The 23,574-nt window shown below is 43.3% G+C and overlaps 1 protein-coding gene and 1 long non-coding RNA gene across 9 annotated transcripts in view; one reads left to right on the top strand and one right to left on the bottom strand.

Moving 5' to 3' along the window:
* Nucleotides 1-23,574, top strand: part of LOC133228545 (uncharacterized) — a 78,749-nt gene that overhangs the window by 10,028 nt on the left and 45,147 nt on the right. The gene's annotated exons all lie outside the window — the stretch shown is intronic.
* Nucleotides 3,742-23,574, bottom strand: part of SLC10A7 (solute carrier family 10 member 7) — a 318,026-nt gene continuing 298,193 nt past the window's right edge. For 4 of the 5 annotated variants that reach the window (XM_061384059.1, XM_061384058.1, XM_061384057.1 and 1 more), the window contains 2 exons: nucleotides 9,488-9,633; nucleotides 3,742-5,879 (listed from right to left, as the gene is read on the bottom strand). In XM_061384059.1, coding sequence (XP_061240043.1) covers nucleotides 5,850-5,879; nucleotides 9,488-9,633 — 176 coding nt within the window. In that variant the 3' untranslated portion in view covers nucleotides 3,742-5,849. The other variant, XM_061384062.1, reaches the window with a different exon arrangement.

Below are 23,574 nucleotides of genomic sequence, written 5' to 3'. Positions count from 1 at the left end.
AGAAAGCCCCAGCGCAGAGACAAAGACCCACCACAACCAAAACATTAAAAAAAAAATCTTAAAAAAAAAGTACAGTTAAAAGTATGAACAGCGCTACATTCCTGGTCCCAGGAGTCACCACTGTTAAGTGGACTACAAATGGTTAAAATGTGCCCACTTAATTTTGTGACCTTACCAAGCCACTTAGTCTGGAACTGTTTCTCATCTATACAATGGGGATAATGCTACCTACCTAACCCTACCTGGAATAGTGCCCGGCCTAAAAAAAAAGCTCAATAATGTTACTTGTAATTACCCTTCTGAACACTTTGTGTAGTGTCCCTACACATCTGTAATATATATTTTAACTAATGAAAAAGAATAGAACCTATGAAACTAGAATGACAAAACTATTTTTTCCTGAAATTTATTCTTCCTCCTACTCAATAATATATCGTCATTACACAGTAATCTACCCTTATTTCTTTGAATGCCTAAATCATGTTCTATAGTAAGAACATACCATTGAGTATTTAAACATTTCCTTGAGTTGGGGAATTGGGGTGACCTATTAGCATTATCAATGCTCTGAAAACATCTTTGTCAACAGATCCTTGGGCTCTTACCTGTTTCTGGATTCACAGAAGGGAAGGAGCTGAACTGAAGAACATGTATATTTAAACTTCTGATCGTATGACTGAATAGCCCTCCATAAAATTCCATCCCCACTTATGCTCCCTCTAGGAGGGCATGAGGTCCCTCTCCCCAAACCCTTCTCAATATTTGAATATTATCAAGATTTAAACTTTTTGTCAATCTCATAGGTGAAAACTAGTACCTCATTTAAATGAATACTTCTAGTCTCTGGTAAGACTGAATATTTAAAAATGTCTGTTATGCAATTTGTATAAATTGCCCACTCACAAAGGTTGCCTGTTTTGTTAGCATAGAAAGAAGAGTCACGACTCCCTGATGTTTCCGCTACAGCTCGTTCAGGACACACCTGAACCCTCATATTGCCTGGCTCCAATGTCCCGTGTAGGAATGTGAGCTAGCTCAACAAGAGGAAAGTCACAGCCATCAGCCCCAAGCAAGTTCAGGAAGTCAGAGAATGAGCAAACATCTGAACATCTGTGAACTTGAATGTAGAGGGGAATAGGGAGGAAAAGGTGGCGGCTGGGCGGGGGGGGGGGGAAGAGGGAGAGATGGTAACAGGGCAGGTTGGCGGGTGGGGGGGTGGGGCGGTTACCAGGAAGGGAGAGTGAGAAATTCCAGGTGGGAGGGTGACTGGGAGATGGGTGGGAACAGGATGTCTAATCTTTTTGTTTCCCTAACATCCCATTTTAAGTTTGTGTACCGCGCCGCCCCCCCCCCCCCAACCCCGCCCTGCAAACTCAGTGTGTCCAAGGTTCGGTAGAAATCAAGGAACTGGAACAATTCCATGTGTGGGTGAGGAGTCTGAGATGCTGGAGGCCTCAGTGGGGTGGGGGGGTCTGGGATATTCTAGGGGACCCCCCCACCCTGTGACTCGGCTCAGCCCTACGACTTTAGGGCTCTTGCCTGCATCTGTGTTTATAGGCACATTGGCACTGACCCATGGTTAGAGTGACATTTAATGTTTAATACAGTTTCTCATTGTTTGCTCTACAGATAAGTTCTCCAGGGTCTATGAGAAACTGTTTTCCCTTTAAGTGATGTTAATATTTTACTCACATTTGAGAAACTGCTCTGTAGTATAAATAAGATTAGTTGCTTTGCTGAAGAGAATAAACTCTTATAAGACCTTTCGTATATATCTGCATAAACCAATACTATGACAGTTATAATTTGTATCTAGCCTTTATAGTAAGTATGTCAGAATTCTGATAAGGAAAACCCTTTATTTTTATGCATATTAAGTATTCACTAATTCAGATCAACCTGAGCTGATTTAGCCTGAATTGTTGAGGGTTTATTGTTCTGTCAAAATATAAAAGATGAAAGCTGTTTGTGTATCACACTGCAGTCTCAACTTGGAGAGCTGGTATTTACACAGCTCTGAAGTCATGCCTTTCTCGTAGCTGCACTCAGGAAAGCAGTGCTTCTTGGCCTCTTGGTGAAGATCAAGTGTAGTGTGGGGGCTGCCCAGGTGGCACAGTGGTAAAGAATCCACCTGCCAATGCAAGAGATGCAAGAGACACAGGTTTGATCTCTGGGTTGGGAAGATCCCCTGGAGTAGGAAATGGCAACCCACTGCAGTATTGCATGAAAAATTCCATGGACAGAGGAGCCTGGTGGACTATACAGTCCATGGTGTTGCAGAGTCGGACATGACTGAGTGACTGAGCACAGAATAGGAACAGTAGCAAAAAAAGGACAGTTTTCCTTGTAACTTAGTAATGATCTATGTGTAGGTAAGAGCTCTCATAATTATGAAAGTTCTTGTCCTACCTCGTAAGGTCACAGTTTGGAAAATGATATTTTTGGGGGTTATAAATCTGAGTCAGGCACTGTGTTAGGCACAGGAGAAAAACAAACAAGGCCCGCGTTGGAGGAGACAGAAATGTAAAGTGATGATTAGACCAGCAAAGGTTTTAGAAGACTTGAGGGACTCCTTCTAAGGGCGTGTCAACAGGGAGTAAGTCTAGCACTGGTTGGGCAAGCAGGAAAGCTTCCTGGAGGAGGTGGCATTTCCGCCAGCCTTATAGGGAAGCCAAGACAGCAAAACAAGAGCACAAAGATATGGAATTCTGCACAAGGTGCGTGCGTGCTAAGTCGCTTCAGTCGTGTCAGGTTCTGTGCGACCCTGTGGACTGTAGCCCCCCCTTGCTCTTCTGTTCATGGGATTCTCGAGGCAGGAATACTCTCGAGGGTTGCCATGCCCACCTCCAGCGGATCTTCCTGACCCAGAGATTGAACCCAGGTCTCTTATGTCTACTGCACTGGCAGGTGGATTCTTTACCACTAGTGCCAACTGGGAAGGCCTATCTATACCAGGTACTCACCCATACAGATACTCCAGGTTTGGAAAGGGCATTCTGCGTTCTAGGGGTCTACCTTTCTCACCCTTGAAAAAATTGACAAGGCTGGAAAAAACTCAGATCACCTATATTCTGTCCCTTCTGTTGAGTATGTTTCTCTTGGTTCTCAACCCCGATGCTGAGAAAATCTCTAACTAGCAAGGGCTAACTTCTGGATTTTAACAGTATGGCATGGTGGGGGGTTACTGAGATGGATACATGGGAAGACTATGGAACTTATATCCATTTTACTACAGATAATATAAGAGGATTGGAATGAATTAAAAAAAAATCAACAGATAACTTGAAAGGCATTATGAGTGTACTTGAAACCAGGTCAAAAATAAGCCACAGGTTCTCTTGTGATTTCTGAAACATCTTTGTTTAATCATAGAATTATTTTCATCTTCCATTCATCATAAATAATCCACTTCATTACTTCACCAATCCTTTTAAAAAAATTTGGTATTTAGCATAAACACTGAACATTAGCCAGAGGTGTGTTAGTTTTAACCAGAAGAGGGAAGAATAAAAAGAACCCACAAAATTTGAAAACTTAGAAAAGAGCACAGGAAAAGATGAATATTCTCACCCATTTAAAAAATAGAATTTCATAAGAGCCATTAAAAAAATCCAGGTGGAAAAATGAGCAAACATAAATATAATGTAGTTCTTTCATAAATACACTTAGACAAAACAAATGTGTAAACCAGTGCATGGACATATTTCAAGATATGAATAATTAAATCCCAGTAAGCAGGAATTAAAAATAAAATCTGATTTTATTTTTTTGTCCTTTATGGAAAAATATGCACAGCATTTGTGTAAAAAAAGAAATAGGCATAAACATATCAATAAAGCCACCAAAACTCACTATGTAAAGATTATTTGAAAACAGAAGACACTTTTTTAAAGCAAAAGATAAAATGTTATAGCATTTTTAGTCGAATTTTATCCCATAGTCACACCTACTATAGGTGAAAGACAACAGAGGTAGATCAGTTGAGGGAAAAAAATCAGAATTCTAATACTAGGCTGAAGACTTTGATGATAGCTCAGACAGACAATTCCATTTACTCTGAAATTCAAAAAAGTCTGTAGGAAAAAAACATAAAAACCTTTCTGTGCTGCATATGTAAGCATCAAAAATACCAAGCAAAACTGCTGTAGTTTTAGACACAAGTGAGTTTCTTGACAACAGGAATTCTTGACAAATAGCCTGTTTAGCATAGATTTTTGCAGGGTCTGGCACTAGCCTTAAAACTTACACTGAGGCTAACTCTTGTGAAATTTATGAGTTTCAATGACATTGAAATGACTCAGAAGTAACACAAGATAAGAGCTGGCAGTAACAGTAATGTAAATTTATGATACTGGTAAACACGGTGAGCTTCTAAGGAATGACTCTGTTATTGATAAAATAACAACAAAACAGCTGCTAAAGATATGATGTGGCCTCAGTGCAACTCCGGATGCCAGTGTCATCTGTTAAATCGTGAAAAGTAGAGAGGTGTGACAGAATGGTGTGCAGGAAGCAGAGAAAAAGTGTTCCCTCATTTCTACAAAGCAATGACTTTATTCTCTAACTGGGTCGTGAAAGCTCTTCCAGCCACAGCAGAAGCAACTACTGGCTAGTCCATGGCAAGCTGATGCCAATTTGGGAACTAATTGTACTTGCTGTTTTGCTTAATGAATGGTTTTGCATCTTCTGTGTCTGTTTTTCTTTCCACATAGCTAGACAGAATGTGTATATGTAACATTTGTTTGCCTCTGTGACCTTTATATTTTCATTTATTCATAACAGCAATGTGATTTAATTTTTTTAAAAAATGTTGCAAACATTTGTCAAATCTGCCAAGGAAAATTCTCATTAATAACGTTTCAAATGCCTTAAGTGTACTTAATTCAAAGATGTAACAGGCTGCTTCTGGCTAAAAGGGGAAATTTGTGCTCAGCACATCAGTGTAACAGGAAGACAATTTTGGTCTCAGTTATGGAATGTGGAATAATCCATCATTAATTTTGCCAGTCAAACTAATTGTAACATTTCGGTGTCTCACATTTGGCTTTTGGGAGTTGCCAAGTGTGCTGGAAAACAGGTAAGAAAGAAATGATGGAAGAAAAAGGGAAAACATTTGAAATATAATTTGAAAAAATCCTGAAACCCAAATCCTGTAGTTTAATCTCAAAACCTCATGTACTTTGACTCATAACTCAAACATCAGGCCCTTTCTTTGAAGCAGCTTATAATAAATTTAAGACACAGAACACCACAGTCTCTTATAATGGAACTGAGGAATTTCTGTGTGGAAACTATTTGAAGGAATGTCTTAAAAAATGATATCAAGAAATGCAGATGACTTATATGCTTTTCAGCAGCTATTCAATCTATGACCCCTGCTGAGTTGATAAGGAAGAGGCATGTCACAGTTGCAGAAAAAGAAAGAATCATGTGGTAAATCAAATAAGATTTTGGAAATATTCACTGTCATGGGAAGGGCATTTTCCTGATGATGTGACCTCATTTCAAACAGTACAGTAACTAGGAGAGAGCTGTAGTGCACGAAGATGGTACGAGGAAAACGTGTTTGTTTTTTTGTCACTTTCAACGGCCATTTTCTGCGTTAGGAAAAAAGGAAATTAAACAACTCCAAAATACTGTACCACCCCTGGCAGTAACCAACTAAGTAGGTTTTGGAAATAATGCTCTCGTCAAATACATTTTAAGGCACTTTAAACAGTTATATCATATTTTTTGTGTGTAAAAAAATAAAATATGCATCGCAGCAACGTTCACAAATACAAGTCTTCAGAACTGTTAAGTACAATCCTGTACCTATATACATGGCTGCGGAACGACCGCCTCCTCTGTTATACTGTTGGCCTCATCAATTTCACTCCCTGCAAGAAAGGAAAACATGACATTTAGAGCTGGACTGTATCCACGAACAATGTGAGATCATCAATTAACACCAGATAATTTATGCTACAAGGAAGAACAAGAGGCCCGCCTAGACAGCATTATACAACCCATGATCCAAACTCCTGGATCCAAACAAATTTACCCGCCCACCTCACTGGCCACAGCCTCTGGCATGTCCCCTTGCCTGGCATGGCTGCTTATCTCGTCTGCTGTGTGCTAGATGGTCCCCGTGGGTCTTAGTATTATCAGCAAAGCGGAGGAGACACTCGTGGATACCCTTACGATGGACACTTTCTATTTATTTTTGTGGCCAGATGGGATGGCTAAATAATTTTCAAGACTTCTGGATGACTCCACATTAGCCAGTGACCTCCTGGTTTGGAGTGGTTTCTGTACAAATGGGAAAAATGAGTGGTGTTGTCCAGTTTAGTCTCCCTTTTGGACATGCTTCTGTTACTCTGTAGGGTAAATCCCAGAGCTTTTAAACGTTTAGAAGAAAACTTCATCCTGATTAATCTGCAGTTTACTAGGGGTGCATATTATTGATGGAATACTGGGAATTTCAAATAATTTTCTTCATTCTTTGTCAAAATTGATATCTATAAATTCTAGTGTATTGTGTACATACACATTGTTAGCCATGAGCATGAATACAAGTGGAAGTTTTCAAAGGGGAAAAAGAGTAAAAAAGAAAAAGGTTATTAAACCACTCCTCTAGCAACTCTGAGTGGGAAGCGACCAGCCTGGCGTGGCCCCAGCACAGAATGCTGTTTGCTTACGTTTTGTTCAGTAACAAGACGAGTGAAGGTGCTGGACGCTACTCTCTCAGAATCCTGGGGACCTAGGGCTCACCTTCTAAAAGCAGTCTTGTAGTGGGGGAGAGCAATTACGACAGCTTGGGATTTACATATACACACTGCTGCTGCTGCTAAGTCGCCTCAGTCGTGTCCGACTCTGTGTGACCCCATAGACGGCAGCCCACCAGGCTTCCCCGTCCCTGGGATTCTCCAGGCAAGAACACTGGAGTGGGTTGTCATTTCCTTCTCCAATGTATGAAAGTGAAAAGGGAAAGTGAAGTCGTTCAGTGATGTCCGACTCTTCGTGACCCCATGGACTGCAGCCCACCAGGCTCCTCCGTCCATGGGATTTTCCAGGCAAGAGTACTGGAGTGGGGTGCCATTGCCTTCTCATATACACACTACTATATATAAAATGGATAAACAACAAGAACCTAGCTGTATAGCACAGGGAGCCTATAGTGAATATCTTGTAATAACCACAGGGAGGCCTGGCGTGCTGCAATTCATGGGGTCGCAAAGAGTCGGACACGACTGAGTGAGTGAACTGAACTGAACTGAACCTATAATGGCAAAGAATCTGAAAAAGACTACATATTCTTATTCTTATATGTAATCGAATCGTGTTGCTGTACACTTGAAACTAACACAGCATTGTAAATGAACTGCAATAAATTAAATAAAACAATCTTGTGTTTTTGTTTGGAGCATCATCGTGGTGGACAAATAGACCAAGGTTCAAGTCCTAACTCTTGCTGACTACACTACCCATATAACTCTGGGCAAGTTGCTCAGCTCTCTGGGCCTAGTTCCCATGTGTTCCGTGGGGATGACGGAGCTTGCTACAAACAGTTGTAGAGAATCCCAGACTTCAGGGATGATGACAGTGACCGTATCAGCTGGCTTTTGTCAAACACCTGCCACGTAATCCTCCATAACGGTAAAGAGCAGGTGTTATCATGAGTCTTAGAGTGGCAGAGCCAGGTACAGAGAAGTGAAGAAGCACTGCCAGGGTCATGTGGGCAAGTGCAGCTGGGCTCGAGGGTCCACACTCTGAACCTGGTGAAGGCTGGACGTGCTGAGCATATGTGGAGCTTAACAGGTGGTGGCGGGGCTGTTCTGTTTTCAGGACACTTAGGACATGAAACTGAGAGACTTTATTTTCCTGGGCTTCAAAATCACTGCAGATGGTGACTGCAGCCATGAAATTAAAGGACGCTTGCTCCTTGAAGAAGAAAAGCTACGACCAAACTAGACAGTATATTAAAAAGCAGACTCATTACTTTGCTGACTAAGGTCTGTCTAGTCAAAGCTATGGTTTTTCCAGTAGTCATGTATGGATGTGAGAGTTGGACTATAAAGAAAGCTGAGTGCCGAAGAATTGATGCTTTTGAACTGTGGTGTTGGAGAAGACTCTTGAGAGTCCCTTGGCCAGCAAGGAGAGCCAACCAATCAATCCTAAAGGAAATCAGTCCTGAATATTCATTGGAAGAACTGATGCTGAAACTCCAGTACTTTGGCCACCTGATGAGAAGAACTGACTCATTGGAAAAGACTCTGATGCTGGGAAAGATTGAAGGTAGGAGGAGAAGGGGACGACAGAGGATAAGATGGTTGGATGGCATCACTGACTTGAAGGACACGAGTTTGAGCAAGCTCTGGGTGTTGGTGATGGACAGGGAAGTCTGGCGTGCTGCAGTGCATGGGGTCGCAAAGAGTTGGACGTGGCTGAGTGAGTGAACTGAACTGAACTGAAGGACATGACGCAGGGGCTCTGTCACTGGCTGTCTCCTTCTCCTAGTCATCTCCTGTGACAGCTGCCACCTTGTAAGTGGGCGGAAAGTAGTCTTGCAAAGTCTGAGCCGCTGGGAAGGAGTCAGCTCTATGGGTGCTTCTGCAGCAGGTGCTGCCTCTCCATTTTGTATGAGTCACTCACTTTGTTTTATTTTGGTTTTTAATTTGATATATAGTTTGGGGCTTCCTGGGTGGTGCTAGAGGTAAAGAACCCTGGCCTGCCAACACAGGAGATGTAAGAGATGTGGGTTCAATCCCTGGGTTGGGAAGATCCCCTGGAGGAGGAAATGACAACCCACTCCAGTATTATTGCCTGGAGAATCCCATGGACAGAGGAGCCTGGAGGGCTACAGTCTATAGGGTCATAAAGAATTGGGCATGACTGAAGTGACTTAGCACACATAATTTTATAAATCCACAAATATCAAATAAGTAAGAAGGCTTCTGAGCTGAGTGTGGTGAAACTGACATTGCTGTGTGGCCTCGTTTGCTACTGAACTCTTATTTAATTCCCAAACACATATTTTGGCAATACAAAGAAGTTGTGAAGAGTCTGGAAAATTAAAGAGAAAGCGACATTCTAGATAAATCCAAGCGCTGTTATGTTTAGAAAAACGTGAAATCAGGACACATGTGAATGAAGAGGCGAGGCAAAGACGGTGGGCATCTGAGTGGTGGGCATGTATATTTTGAGTATATTTACTGAACCTTTACTCCACTGTAATATGCCCTTCAACATGAGCAAATTAAAAACAGTTTTAAAGACTGCATTTTAAGTATCATTGTGCTTTTATAACGATGTAGAACAATTGGTCCTCAACTCTCTTGTTCAAATTGAAATGGACTAATGCATCATTATTACTGAATTTAGTTAAGAAAATGTGTACTTGAGAACAAGGTTATATGTGCAAATGCTAACACGTTTGAATGGCTAAGATTCAGAAATAGCACTTCAATGTGACTTGGATCCAAAGAAGATCCTTCTAGAGTCTCACCTTCTGCCTTGACACCATCCAGGACTTTATCGTCGGCACGAGCACGCTTCCCAGGAGGATTTGCACCGGGTGGTAGATGAGCAAGGGGACGGATATTAAAGAGAGGTACTCGTGGCCTGCAAACACGATCTTCAGCATTGGGATTCCTGATGAACAAAGAAGACAGAAAACCCAGAGGCAAATTCAGTCTGTCGTCAAACTAGACACGGGCCGTTTAAACTGGACATTGGCATGCACCATCTTTCTCCTGTGGATATTCACAGAACCAAACGGAATGTCTCAAATGAATCACCAAATCTTTCCATCTTCCTTTTACTACGTAAAGCTGTAAGCTCTAGAACAGATTAAAACTGAAAACGGGGTCAATTCAAGGGCACGGGTAACTCTCACTGCCTAACAAAGAGAGGAGAGAAGACAGTGTGGAAGACAGTTGCTTTCAGAAGACTGAGGCGTACCAGTAGAGGTTAAAAATGGATCATTTGCTTAGTAGTAAAACACTCCACTGGTCTTTAGGGGGGCCTGCTAGACACCATTTCAAAGCACCTAAGTTCACTTCGGGGCTGAAAGGATTTGATAAGATAAAGAGGAGGGTACTTTAGCCAAAGAGACAGTCATAAAGGCTTTGCCCACTCTTTTGGCCAAGAAGCTCAAAGCGCTTTAAGCAGTACTGTGTATGGCAGATGAAAATTCTAAAATCTGTGCTGAGTGATTAAACCCCACAGTGAAGGTCTTACCGGAACTTAGGTAAATGCACACTACTTCTAAATGAGTCTGCGGCTCTACTGCACCATGGCAAAGCATGCAGAGTTTGTAAGTACCTACCTAGCAGGTGTACCTATTAAGCTTCTATAACAGAATTCAGACTCCGGTGATTTGACTGTTATCACCAATTGCTTTAATGTGACCCAGTCATCAGAAGATTGTGTATGCACATCAGTTCTGTCATCTGAACAGCTTTAAGAGCTGAGCTTTCTGTTTCTTTGAGACCAGCCACTGAAAAGGAACCAAGCTCCTAAACACATGCAATGATGGCCCATAAATAACATTTTATCATAACCCGGTGAGGAAAGCTCTGCTTTTCCAATTATTTTTACCTTCTAATAAATTTCAAACCTTTATGCAAAAATGTATTTCATGGCTGCTTTCTTTTTCATAGCCTCACACATCATTGCCATAAACTGCAAACACTTAACTCTTCCCAAACAATGTCTCTCTCAACGCTCCAAATGTTTAGTCTTGCACAGTTTCTGTCGTCTCACTAATACAAAGAACAGAGGAGCTTTGTTTTTGAATGTAATATGCTTACTCCATTTATTGGATTTGAATTAGCAACATCCAATATTACGGTTCCAGAAAGTTATTACAATGAGAAACGAAGAAGATCTAAACATATATTCTTCCTATTTTCAGAAAAGACTATTACATTTTTTTTTTTTTTTTGGCTGCTCTGGATCTTTGTTGTGGTGCTGAGGCATGTAGGATCTTAGTTTCCTAGCCAGGGATCGAACTTGCGTCCCTGGCATTAGAAGGTGGATTCTTAACCACTGGACCACCAGGGAAATTCTCAGGTTATTTGGCCCAAAAGGATGATGTGAATGAGTTGGAGGGTGGGGTGGAGTAACAGCAGGGCATAAAGGGAGCAAATGATATAAATACGGAAGTATTTGTTTCTAAAAGTGATCAGAGCAGGGAGTTCTTACTCAAAATTCAAGGCCCATGGCTGCTGGGCTAAATCACCTGAGTTCCATTTTCTTGGCTACACCTGGCAGGTTCTGTGTCGTTCTTCAGTAAGCCAAAGCAAGTTCACAGCTACACTCGCAGAGCTACCTCTCCAATAAGCAAGATACACAAGGTATCGTAATGGAAAGGACCTCAGCAGCTCACTGTAGCGCAATGAAAAGATAACAGTAATGATGACAATAATGTTTCTGAGTGCAGTGGGCGCTTAACTAGATGCCAGGTGCTGTCAAGGGCTCTCCCGTATGAATGAAATGCCTAGAGGCTGTAACTTTGCCAAGAGGTGGGATCTTTACTGCAATCCAGGTCCCCTGGGTTTCCAGTTCTCTGTGTCAGGCTGGGGTCAAGGCCTTTGAGGTCTTCAAGACGTCCTGGGGATGGTGGCTCCATGAAGCAGAAGAGGACCTGGGCTGCAAAGAGCTCTCTGATCCAGAGTCTTTTTGGGACTCTCTCCCCTCGGGTTCCTCCCAGTAGTGCACCCGGGGCAGCAGACCTTGGACTCCCCTGCTTCTCACAGGGGTGTTCCTGTGATTTCACATCAGCCAGGAGCTCAGTAACTGTGAGGCCTATTCTCTTAGCTGCAAGGGAACTCCAGACGGAAGCTGACTTCCAGAAGCTTCCAGCACACGACTGGCCTTCTACCTCCTGTGGTCCCTAGTACCGCATGTGAAGTTCTCTTCTGGCCCCGGGCTGGTTCTTCAGCTCTTTCATTTCATCTTCCAATATACTCCTCTGTACATATTTGCTGACGGGGTTGGGACTCTGCAAACATCCTCCTCCTCATCAGTTCATGGCTCCCTGCATGGTTCTGCCTGGAGAGGGCACCATAGGAAGTCTGGAGAAGGGGCAGGTGCCTGAGGGTTAGCCCTGTTGGATACCCTTACGCCCCTCCTAGGAAGTCTGACCTTCATTTCCTCTCCAGACTTATACTGATAGGTTCTGAGATCTCCAACTTCTTCCTTTATTCCCCCAGCTCTGGCTATTCATTGTCCCCTCTCCACTTTCCAGTTTTCCAGCTGTTTAACTGTCCCTGGGTTGATGGGCTGGTGCGTTTGCCTGACTCACCCTAGAGACACAGACCTTCTCTCACTCAGCCTGGCACCACAGTCATCCCCCTCAAGAGAGAGTTCTACCATGACTGGCAGCTGCTGTAGCCATTTGTCAAACAAAGCAGGGATTTCCCTTCACCACTTTGTGAGCCTGCAATACTTTCTGGTTCACTGTTTATTTATTTGGCTGTGCCCAGGTCTCACTTGTAACACATGGGATCTACAATCTTCATTGCAGCTTGCAGGATCTTTAGATGAGGTATGTGAGATCTAGTTCCCTAAAGGGATCAAACTCAGCCTCCCTGCATTGGAAGCATGGAGTCTTAGCCACTGGGCCACCAGTGAAGTCTCTCATTCTTGTTCATTGTTAATCAGATTTCCTATCGCCACTCTTCCTGGTGACTGTTAAAAATATGATTGAAAATAAAATCAGAGAGGAGAACTTGGCTTCCAAAGATGAGGGTCAGGTCCCTCTGCTGTGTCTTGTCACCCTCTCAGGGTGGATTCACGACAGGCTAGTCCCTGCACGAGGGAACCGAGACTCCAGAGTCAAGCTCTTTGTTTTGGGAACCTTTCTGTCGCCTGGGTCTGGAATGCCGCCTTCCTTCTCAGTCATCCCATGAGTCACTCTCCTTTTCAATCATTAGTGTCCTTGCAGGCCCCTCTGGGCCTCAGTCTTTCTTTCCCATGCCTTCCTTCAGTTTCTCCCTGTCTGCCCTCCTGGCCCCAAATCAGTAGCTTCTGCTTAGCGCCTTTTCATTTTCTCAAGAGTCAGAGTAGAAAGAGAAGCTGGGAGAAGTGAGTGAGGGGAGGAGAATTAACTTCTCCACACCTGAGTGGTCCAGGCAGTGGCCACGATCGCTTGGAAGCAGTGAGTTTATGACCCCTGTCCTAGGGCCTCCTGGCTGGGTTTCCAGCACCGTCAGGATGAACACTGGAAATGCAATAGAGAGATTCCCAGCACCTGCTACTGCACTTCCCACCCTGCGATTTCTGTCACCTGGCCATGAATTTGGCAAAACCTGATCTTCAAGTCAAATCAGAGAACATGGGCTAGATCTCGTTTTCCAGAAGCCCATGTAATGCACCGCCCTTTCATCCTCTTCACCCAGCCTTTTAATAGTTCACCCCATCACTCACTCATTCATTCAACGAGCACTCGCTGAACAGATTAACTACAGCATGTGACAAAGCCTCACCAAGGAGGCTCAGCAGCCCCGGGGTGACCACTCATACCTCCTCCCTGTAACCTTCCTTCAGGGCACGGTGGGCCTCACCTGTGCCCCCGCACTCTCCCCAAACCGCGCTCTCTGCCTTCAGGCTTGTCTTGTGCAGGGTATTTTCCAGTCAGGAACCAGACTGAGTACAAACCCCTCTATGGCTCACCACCCCGCCCCTCGACTCCCCCTGTGCTCCAGCCACCGAGAGCGCAGTACCCTCTCCTTCTAGCTCTGCCTCTCCTCCAGGCTCAAGAGGTCTCGCCCCTTGATCTTTGCCAATGAGCTCTTTTTTTGGCCAGAATTCTTGTCACCCACTTCTTGACCTGCTCAATCTTTAAGCCCTCAGTTCCCAAACTTGCCTCCTCAGGGAAGTCATCCTTATTGTCTCAAGCCTCCTTTCTGCTCTAGGCTTACCCAACTGAGGTGCATTCCAGCCTAGCATTTGCTGCATTTATTATTACTGCTTGCTTCGTGTGTGTGTGTGTGTCTGTGTGTGTGTGTGTTTGACCCTTACTAAGCTGTGGGCTTTTTAGGGTCAGCTACTGTTTCGCCTTCATCTCTGAGCATCTTAGTCCTCAGAAGGAGAATGCTGAAGCATTAGAATTGTGCTAATCCAGACCCCATCATCAAGTTACTGTGTAGACTATCACTCCATTTTCACTCCATTCATTAACTAGGGAGAAAAGAAGGGGCAATAATTTCAAAAAAACCAAACAAACTTACTCGAAAGAGTTTTCTTTTTCAAGTAAAATTTAAATATAGGACTCTTTTCATCTTGCGATCACTGCAGTAATATAAATGAAGCAAATTAATTTTAATGCTCCCAGGTACTGATTCTGTGTCACTGTGGTTGACAGGATCCGACTAGACTATATGAGATGGCGTTTGACTTTATGGAAGTGAACACCACGCGCGCATTTACAATTTTACAGGGACTTTAAGCTGTCATGCTGAAAAATGTTTATAAAACATTAATCAAAAAATGCCTCTTTAATACAATGCATTGTCTGAAAGATGTTAGAAGGCGCATATTGTAAATGGATTCTTTTTCTGACTAAAGTAATTTCCACCAAAAGCATTTCCCCACTGCTCTACAAGTACACTGTGTGGAGAGATAAAGAGCACTTTCTCAGCACATTACTACCTGCTCCAAACACTTGGGAAATCACTAATGTAGAGCATGCCATATTTCCATGTCACACATGACACATTCGTCTAAAATTATCCAACAGACTTTGACACTGCGGCATATTCCATAAGCAGAGCTTTCAACTGACATCTGCCAAGTAAGAACTTCAAGTGCGAGCTTTCTTCTTCTAACAAGCAAGTAAGGGGTTTCTTTTATCCTATACCCAGGATGGGAAGGATAATACATACCAGAACAAGTGGGGTTTTCTTTCCCCTATTTTGAACATGTTTATTTTATGTTCTCTGAATTAGAAAATTCCCTTTGTATCAGTTTTCTAAGTTTTAACAGTTACCTCTTTCTATTGGATGGATGGTTTTAAAATTTTTCCTGAGAAATACTTTTTTTTTTCCCCTCTAGGTTAAATATGGACCTTTATATAGAAGGCTGCTCTATACTCAAAATATAAAAACCATTTACTGGGACTTCCCTGGTGGCCCAGTGGCTAGGATCCCCCGCTCCACTGCAGGGGGCCTGGGTTCTATCCCTGGTGGGTGAGCTAGGTTCCATATGTTTCAATTAACAGTTCACATGCCACAGCTAAAAACTGGCATGGCCAAATAAGTAAAAAATAAAAACCATCTACTTTACATAATTGTTCAGATTTTTCTTGTAGATGCATGACGCTCTCACCATCTATTCATTCTTTCATTCCATCCATCCATCATTCATTCAAAAAATACTTTCTGGGCTTCTGCTATATGTGAGTTACTATTTCTAAGTGCTGAGGACATAAAGAGAAATAACACAGACCAGATCCCTGCCTTCTTGGGACCTGCTTTCTGTAGCTTCTGCCCCGATCACCTTGGCTTCCCTTCTGAGTGCAGGGCTGGCACATGCTTACTTGGTTTCTACAGCTCAGAGTTTGGGGCTCATCTTTGACTAACTCCATCTGTCTGTTGACTTGTAGATCAAGTCACCATGTTCTGGACAGTCTTTTTTCCATCTAGTGCTGTCCTTCTCCCTCAGTCTTCACGGCCACCTTCCTAATTCAGTTCCTTATAAAATCAAGGCAAATGACTCTGGGCCTCCTGACAGAACCCCCTGTCTTCAGACTCTTCCTTTCATCAATCCTACAAACCACAGCCAGATTAATCTTCCTAAGACCCACATTAATTAAAGCCAAGACCCTGCTCAAGAATTACAATGACTTTCCAGCGCCCATTCATCAAGTCCTCTATCCTTTAACGTCAATAGAGAAGGATTATGACACTGCCATTTTGTAAGGGCTTTGCTTGCATTATCTCATTTAATCCTTACAACAGCCCTAAGAAGCAAGTGGCGATTTCCCTGATGAAACGCAAGGCAACTGAGGGTTAGAATGACCTGCCTAGCATCATACATTGGTTAGGCGGTAGAGGCAGAATTAGACAATGGTTCACTTTTTATTTTAACCTTATTTTTTTTATTGGAGTATAATTGCTTTCCAATGTTGTGTTGGTTTCTGCTGTACAACAAAGTGAATCAGCTCTATGAGTACATAGATCCCCTCCCTCTTGGGCCTCTCTCCTACCCACTCACCCCACTGCTCTGGGGCATCACTGGGCACTGAGCTGAGCTCCCTGTGCTGCATGGCAGCTTCCCACTAGCTAGCTATTTTACACACGGAGGCGCATATATGTCAACGCTCCTCTCTATTTCGTCCACCCTCCTTCCCCGCTGTGTCTGCATGTTTGCTCTCTACATCAACTCCCAGTTGCCAATTGCTGTCACTGGCTCAGGCCTAGCACGTGTCTTTGTGAATGCTGAGCCCCCGCCTAGATCTTGTCCTTTCTTTCTGGGTGACTAAATTCTACGGGTTCTTGCAGGCTCATCTTTACATTTTCCTCCACTGTGAAGGTGGGCTTCCTACTGATTTCTTCTTTTGAAGAATGAAGCCTCTCTTCTGAGTTGTGTTAGGGGACTCATTGACTGACACCACCCATCCTGGCCAGGCATAGTAACCACTTACATGAGTTATTTTACAACAGGAGTTCCTGGAACTAACAAACCACCACCTACCAGAAGAATTCAGGAAAGGTCAAAAGGAGAGAAGAGACTCCAGTCCATATGTTCTAACAATCCTCCAGAATCCTCCTCACTGCAATCCATCTTGGCTAAGCCATACGTGGACCACCAGGAAGGACCCTGAGTCAGAATGATTGGCTACAGACAACCCAGAAACTAACCGCATCACCATAAAACCCGAGACTCTGAGCCATGTGGCAGAGCAGTCACCCTGGGTTCCCTTACCCTCCTGCTCTCTGCCTGGGCGCCCCTACCCAGTAAAGTCTTTGCTTTGTCGGCACGTGTGTCTCACTGGCCAACTCACTTCTGAGTGTTAGACAAGAGCCCACTCTTGGGCCCTGGAAGGGGTCCCCTTTCTTGCAACAATTGCATCCCATAAATTTAGCATTTGCTTATGATCCCATGACTTTCTTTTGTACAAGTTTTGTTTCCCTCTGAACATCGGCAAAGTCCTTTAATCTCCTGCAGTGTTTGAGCACAGGTGCGTGTGTGTGTGCTCAGTCATGTCCAGCTCTTTGCAACCCTATGGACGGTATACTGCAAGGCTCCTCTGTCCATGGGATTCTCTAGGCAAGAACCCTGGAGTTCTTGTCCTTCTTGTCCTTCAAGAACCCTGGAGTGCCATGTCCTTCTCCCGGGGATTTTCCCGACCCAGGGATTGAACCAGCATCTCCTGCCTCTCCTGTATTGCAGGCAGATTCTTTACTGCTGAGCCCCCACTCAATACACGAATGATCGATTATTTAAGAACAGAGGATGAAGCAATGTTTCCCATCAAAAAAGCCTGAACAAGAACAAATACTAGTTGCTTTACTGAACTATAAAGAGAATCATTTACACATTCCTCCAGGAGGAGGTTGTATTTCACAGGAGAAATATATATTCGATATGGTAGGAAGGAGAGAAACTGAACTGACCACAGAACCCAAACTTTGAAATGAGCATTGAGTTGTGGAGTAGGAGAGGAAATATATTGAAAAATGTCCTTTGTGTCTTTTGAACTTATTTCACTTACTTTCCCACTTCCCTAAGAGAGAGTATACTCCAATCACCTGGATCATTTCCTATCTCTCAGAGATTCATTTGTCTTAATTCACTTGACTTGTTTTCCATTTAAATGCTTTCTCAGACTTTCCAAGGAGTTTTGAAGAGAGCTGCAGGCGAATCTGGAATCCAGTTGCTTTGCTCTCTAGTTGTCATGGAGATTTCCCACTTTTGTTCACTTTGTTCTTAGTTAGAAACATCCATAATTTTACTCTTCAAATGTCCTACACATTGTTATTTGAATTCTATCTCTTCCTTCTTTGTGAATCTCTCAGCTTAAAAGCCCATGTTTGCCTTTAAGAGTCACTGGGATACATGGTCTCCCCATCATAATGTAATCCAAGAAGGCCACTCTTTTTCCAGCATCACTAAATGCTAGTCTGGGTCCCCCTCTTCAACACACACACACACACACACACACATATTTTCTCTTCAGAGACAAATGCTCACAGAAAGTTAAACTTGTTGATGCTGATTTATTCCAACCACTAAAATGAAAGTGAAAGTGAAGTCGCTCAGTTGTGTCCGACTCTTTGCAACCCCATGGACTATCTCCTCCATCCATGCAATTTTCCAGGCAAGAGTACTGGAATGGGTTGCCATTTCCTTCTCCAGGGCATCTTCCTGACCCAGGGATCGAACCTGGGTCTCCTGCATTAAAGCCAGATGCTTTACCATCTGAGCCACCAACAAAGGGGCAATTATGTGCCATTTATAGAATATGAAATGATGATTCCAAAACACAATAGTTTTAAAATTTGATTAGAAAAGACTTTCAGGATTATCCTAAAGCAAGCTAATTTTCAGTTAACATAGCTGTTGCTTCATACAGAGGTTTATAATTTATTATGTCCAGTAGCCTACAGGAGGCGGTACAGTGTAGCTGTTAGGAAGGCTGATACAAGACACAAGACAGCCCTGGGTGGAATCCCACGCCTACCACTTATCACCCTGTTACTGTCATCTGGCAAGTGACTGAACCTCTGTTTTCACGTCTGTAAAATATACCTACTTTGTAGGTTTTTTCCCCCTTAATAACCAGAAATGAAACAGTACACAATGTCTGGTAAGCAGTAAGTCTTCGGACACTATTCCAGGTGTGGTAAATAATTCTTGCCTAGAAAATCCCATGGACAGAGAAGCCTTGAACCAGCCCCACCTGGAGCCCCTGCCTTCACGGAGCTCGTGTTCTTACTCACTGACCCAGGAGAGACGACAGAGCGCTGGGCCAGAGCAAACACCACGCAACCAGAGTCACGGCACAGGGCATTGAGGAAGCACAGCACTGCCATCTAGGAAAAAAGCTGACGGGCAAAACGGATGCAGTAAGCATCTGGGTTATTCTAATTTTTGTCTCTCTTTTAGAGTGAGTAAAAAGAATGGCAACCCACTTCCAGGTTGGTGGGTATGGCTTGGCCTGCCGTCCATCAGAGAGAGGCTCACCAGATTAGTCAAGAGTCGTCCTGAGCTGTGGCCTGTGGGAGCAGGTGGGGTTTAGTCTGCACAGCCCTCAGCATTACATTATGCTCCTACTTCTGGCTTGCCTAGGGTGTCCCCTGAAACTCATTCTGGAACATTCTAAAGGCTAGCAAGTCCACCTCCTGCAGATTCCCTTAGGAAGGCAGACAGGATGTCATGGATTATGTGACTTGCTCTCATTCATGCCCATCTAAATGACTGGTCTTTTGCTCAAATTCTCCAAAGTATTTTATTTTGGTATTTATTCATTTTTATTTATTTGGCTACACTGGGTTTTAGTTGTGGCACTTGGGATCTTCAATCTTCGTTGCAGGATCTTTGGTTGTGGCATGTGGGATCTAGTTCCTGACCAGGGATCAAACTCGGGCTCCCTGCATTAGGAGCATGGAATCTTAGCCACTGGACCACCAGGCAAGTCCCTTTTAGGTATTTCGACACTGGGTTGCCCTTCCCTTGCTGATGATTTACATTTTATGTGCTTCCCTGTTCTTTTCCTATCATTCCATCTGTAACTGAAAACTGCCATTTAACTGGTGTGACTTCACCATCAGGACTTCCTTAAGGTTTCTTTTTTTAATGTGGACCATAGCTAAAGTCTTTATTGAATTTGTTACAATCTTGCTTATATTGTTTATGTCATGGTGTTTTGGCTCTGAGGCATGTGGGATCTTAACTCCCTGGTCAGAGATGGAACCCATGTCCCAGCATTGGAGGGCGAGGTCTTCATCACTGGATGACCAGGGAAGTCCCATCACCACCAGGACTTCTGTTGTTGCTTTCTGAACCATAGAAGAAAAGATTTTTGTCCTTCAAGTAGAAGGAGACATCTAAAATGACATATAACTAAATAATATATGCAAATAAGAGCTTTCTAGTTTTCTCAGCGTCCCAGAGATGGGTTCAGGGAATCCACGTAGATGAGGGCATTTCCAAATCACTGAACACAAATGCGACATCAGCAGCAGCTAGGGGATGGCTAACAACCCCCTTGGCTAGACCTTTGACCGAAAAACAGGACAATCTTATACCAGTTTCACAGGTAAGTACAAGTGGAATTTTAATTCCCAACCTCTGAGGCCTGAAAAGCATCCTATGGTTATCTCTGTAGATGGCATACAAGACTGAAAGGGACATGTGGAAATCCACACAGGGAGTTTTGGCCACGTGCTTCAACCGACTGGACCCAAACATCCCGTCTACAGTCTTTACAGGGCTCTCCTACCACCCTCCCCTTGACACTTAGGAAGACTCAGAGTTCCGTTTTTTTTTCATCTAGTCAGCTGTTATTTAGCTATGCAAAGTGTAAGTTGATGTTTTTGTTAAACTTTCCTAGCTCCTTTACTGAACTATAAAGAGAATCATTTACATATTCCTCCAGGAGAAGGTTGTATTTCATAGGAGAAATATATATTTGGTATGTTCATTGCAAGGACTGATGTTGAAGCTGAAACTCCAATACTTTGGCCACCTGATGCGAAGAACTGACTCATTTGAAAAGACCCTGATGCTGGGAAAGAGTGAAGGCAGGAGGAGAAGGGGACAGATGACAGAGGATGAGACGGTTGGATGGCATCACCGACTCAATGGACATGAGTTTGACTAAACTCTGGGACTTGGTGATGGGCAGGGAGGCCTGGCGTGCTGCAGTCCTTGGGTCTGCAAAAGAGTCAGACACGACTGAGTGACTGAACTGAACTGAACTGAAGTGTAAGTTGACGTGTAAGTGTAAGTTTTTGTTAAACTTTCCTAGTTGCTTTACTGAACTATAAAGAGAATCATTTACACATTCCTCCAGGTGAAGGTTGTAATTCATAGGAAAAATATATATTTGGTATGGTAGGAAGGAGAGAAACTGGACTAACCATGGAACTTAAACTTTGAAATGAGTATTGAGTTGTGGAGTAGGAGAGGAAATATATTGAAAAATGTCCTTTGTGTCTTTTGAACTTATTTCACTTAATTTCCTACTTTCCTGTAGATGGCGTACAAGAGATCTATCCTTCACATTTCAAAACCAGAATTCAAACATATAACATTTTATATATTATAAAACATACACTATGTAAGTGTTAATTGCTCAGTCGTGTCTGACTCTTTGTGACCCAATGGACTGTAGCCCACCAGGCTCCTGTGTCCATGGGATTCTCCAGGCAAGAAGAATACTGTGTGGGTTGCCATTCCCCTCCCCAGGGGATCTTCCTGACCCAGGGATCGAACCCGATCTCCTGCATTGAGGATGGATTCTTTACTGTCTGAGCCACCAGGGAAGCCCTATAAAATATATACTATAATAATATATAAAAATACACCTCCCTTTATCCAGAAGGGAGACTTAGGCCTAGAAGAACAGGAAAATGACCAAATACAAGGGTACAAACGGAAAGTCCGAGGCCATCACTAAGAGAGAGGAACAATCTCTCCAGTAATTTTAGTCATCCCGTCTCTGGGAGGACTTCAGAAGCTGTATCTGGAGCTCACGGACTTTTTGGCCTTTATTTGTATGTTGGCAGGTGGAATACAGACTGCAGAAAAATCATTATTGGGTTGGCCAAGAAAGTTTGTTCAGTTTTTTCCGTTACATTATATGGAAAAACCCAAATGACTATTTTGGCCAACCCAATACACAGGGCTTACTCTGGGTCAGGCAGACGATATTCTGCGTGTGCCAACATCAGCTTATTCACTCTTCATATCCATCACTTCATGGGAAATAGATGGGGAAACAGTGGAAACAGTGTCAGACTTTATTTTTGGGGGCTCCAAAATCACTGCAGATGGTGACTGCAGCCATGAAATTAAAAGACGCTTACTCCTTGGAAGGAAAGTTATTACCAACCCAGATAGCATACTCAAAAGCAGAGACATGACTTTGCCAACAAAGGTCCGTCTAGTCAAGGCTATGGTTTTTCCAGTGGTCATGTATGGATGTGAGAGTTGGACTGTGAAGAAAGCTGAGTGCCGAAGAATTGATGCTTTTGAACTGTGGTGTTGGAGAAGACTCTTGAGAGTCTCTTGGATTGCAAGGAGATCCAACCAGTCCAATCGAAAGGAGATCGGTCCTGGGTGTTCTTTGGAAGGAATGATGCTAAAGCTGAAACTCCAGTACTTTGGCCACCTCATGTGAAGAGTTGACTCATTGGAAAAGACTGATGCTGGAAGGGATTGGAGGCAGGAGGAGAAGGGGATGACAGAGGATGAGATGGCTGGATGGCATCACCGACTCGACGGACATGAGTTTGAGTGAACTCTGGGAGTTGGTGATGGACAGGGAGGCCTGGTGTTCTGCAATTCATGGGGTCGCAAAGAGTCGGACACGACTGGGTGACTGAACTGAACTGAACTGAATATCTATAATGTGAGTAAGGCTACTGTTATTATCTCCACTTTTCAGATGAGAAAACAGAGGCCACAGATGAGTAAAAATCTTCCCAAGGCTATGCACAGCGAGCAACAGGGTATAGTTGGGATGTGAACACAGGCAGACTGGTCCCCAGCTCTGTGTCCTCCACCACCCTACATGCCTAAAATGGTGATCTGGAAGAGCACCCAGGAACCGGGAAGAAAGAGATGTTTGATGATATTAACACAGAATAATGGAAGGTGAAAAACCCAAGGAAAAGAGTATTTACAAAAGAAAGGTCTGCAAAGAAAAGAGAGATTCCTTTTGACAGAGGAGCTTAGAGAACCAGCCTTTACTCACTTTGAATAAAAGTTGGTCGATGACCATTTCCCAGCCCAATCAGAAAAGGAAAGACTGTATTTTAGCCTTCAATCACCTGGGCTGTAATCCTACCCCTTTGCTGAAAGTTTTATGTAAATAAAGATGCAAGAAAAGACCCAAATGAGCAGCTGGTGTTATTTCTGTTTTGAAACGGGTATGTTCTGATTGGAAAAGATGTTTAATGAATGGCCTGAGCCGGCTCACCAGATGCTGACAATGAAACATTTAACTCTACCAATAGAAGGTTTCAGCCTCGGAAGATTAGGTACACCCTCACCTGTCTGACAGCATTGTAGGAGTAATTAGCAGACAGGGAATTCAAGAATGTATTAAAGAGCTAAAGCCGTGGAGGCTTCATTCAGATGCCGGCGATAGCTTCCAGGAGGGGTCACCATATTCATGGAGACAGGTGGGAAGAAGTAGTGGGAGCTTACTTTTTTCCCTTTCTGGGCTGTGAAGGAAGAGCCATTTGTCTTCTAAAGAGAAAAATGTGCCTAATATTCACAATCACAGGATGTGAAACCTCAAAAATAGAATGAGAATTTCACAGGACAAAAATAACATAGGGTCCTCGGAAGAGATGTAACATGGTCACCAACATAGAACTGGCCCCATCTGATTGGCTCTGGGAAGCTATGCCTAGT

Source organism: Bos javanicus, chromosome 17 (genome assembly GCF_032452875.1).
Source record: "Bos javanicus breed banteng chromosome 17, ARS-OSU_banteng_1.0, whole genome shotgun sequence".
Taxonomy (NCBI): domain Eukaryota; kingdom Metazoa; phylum Chordata; class Mammalia; order Artiodactyla; family Bovidae; genus Bos; species Bos javanicus.
This window is presented reverse-complemented; position numbering and strand designations above follow the sequence as displayed.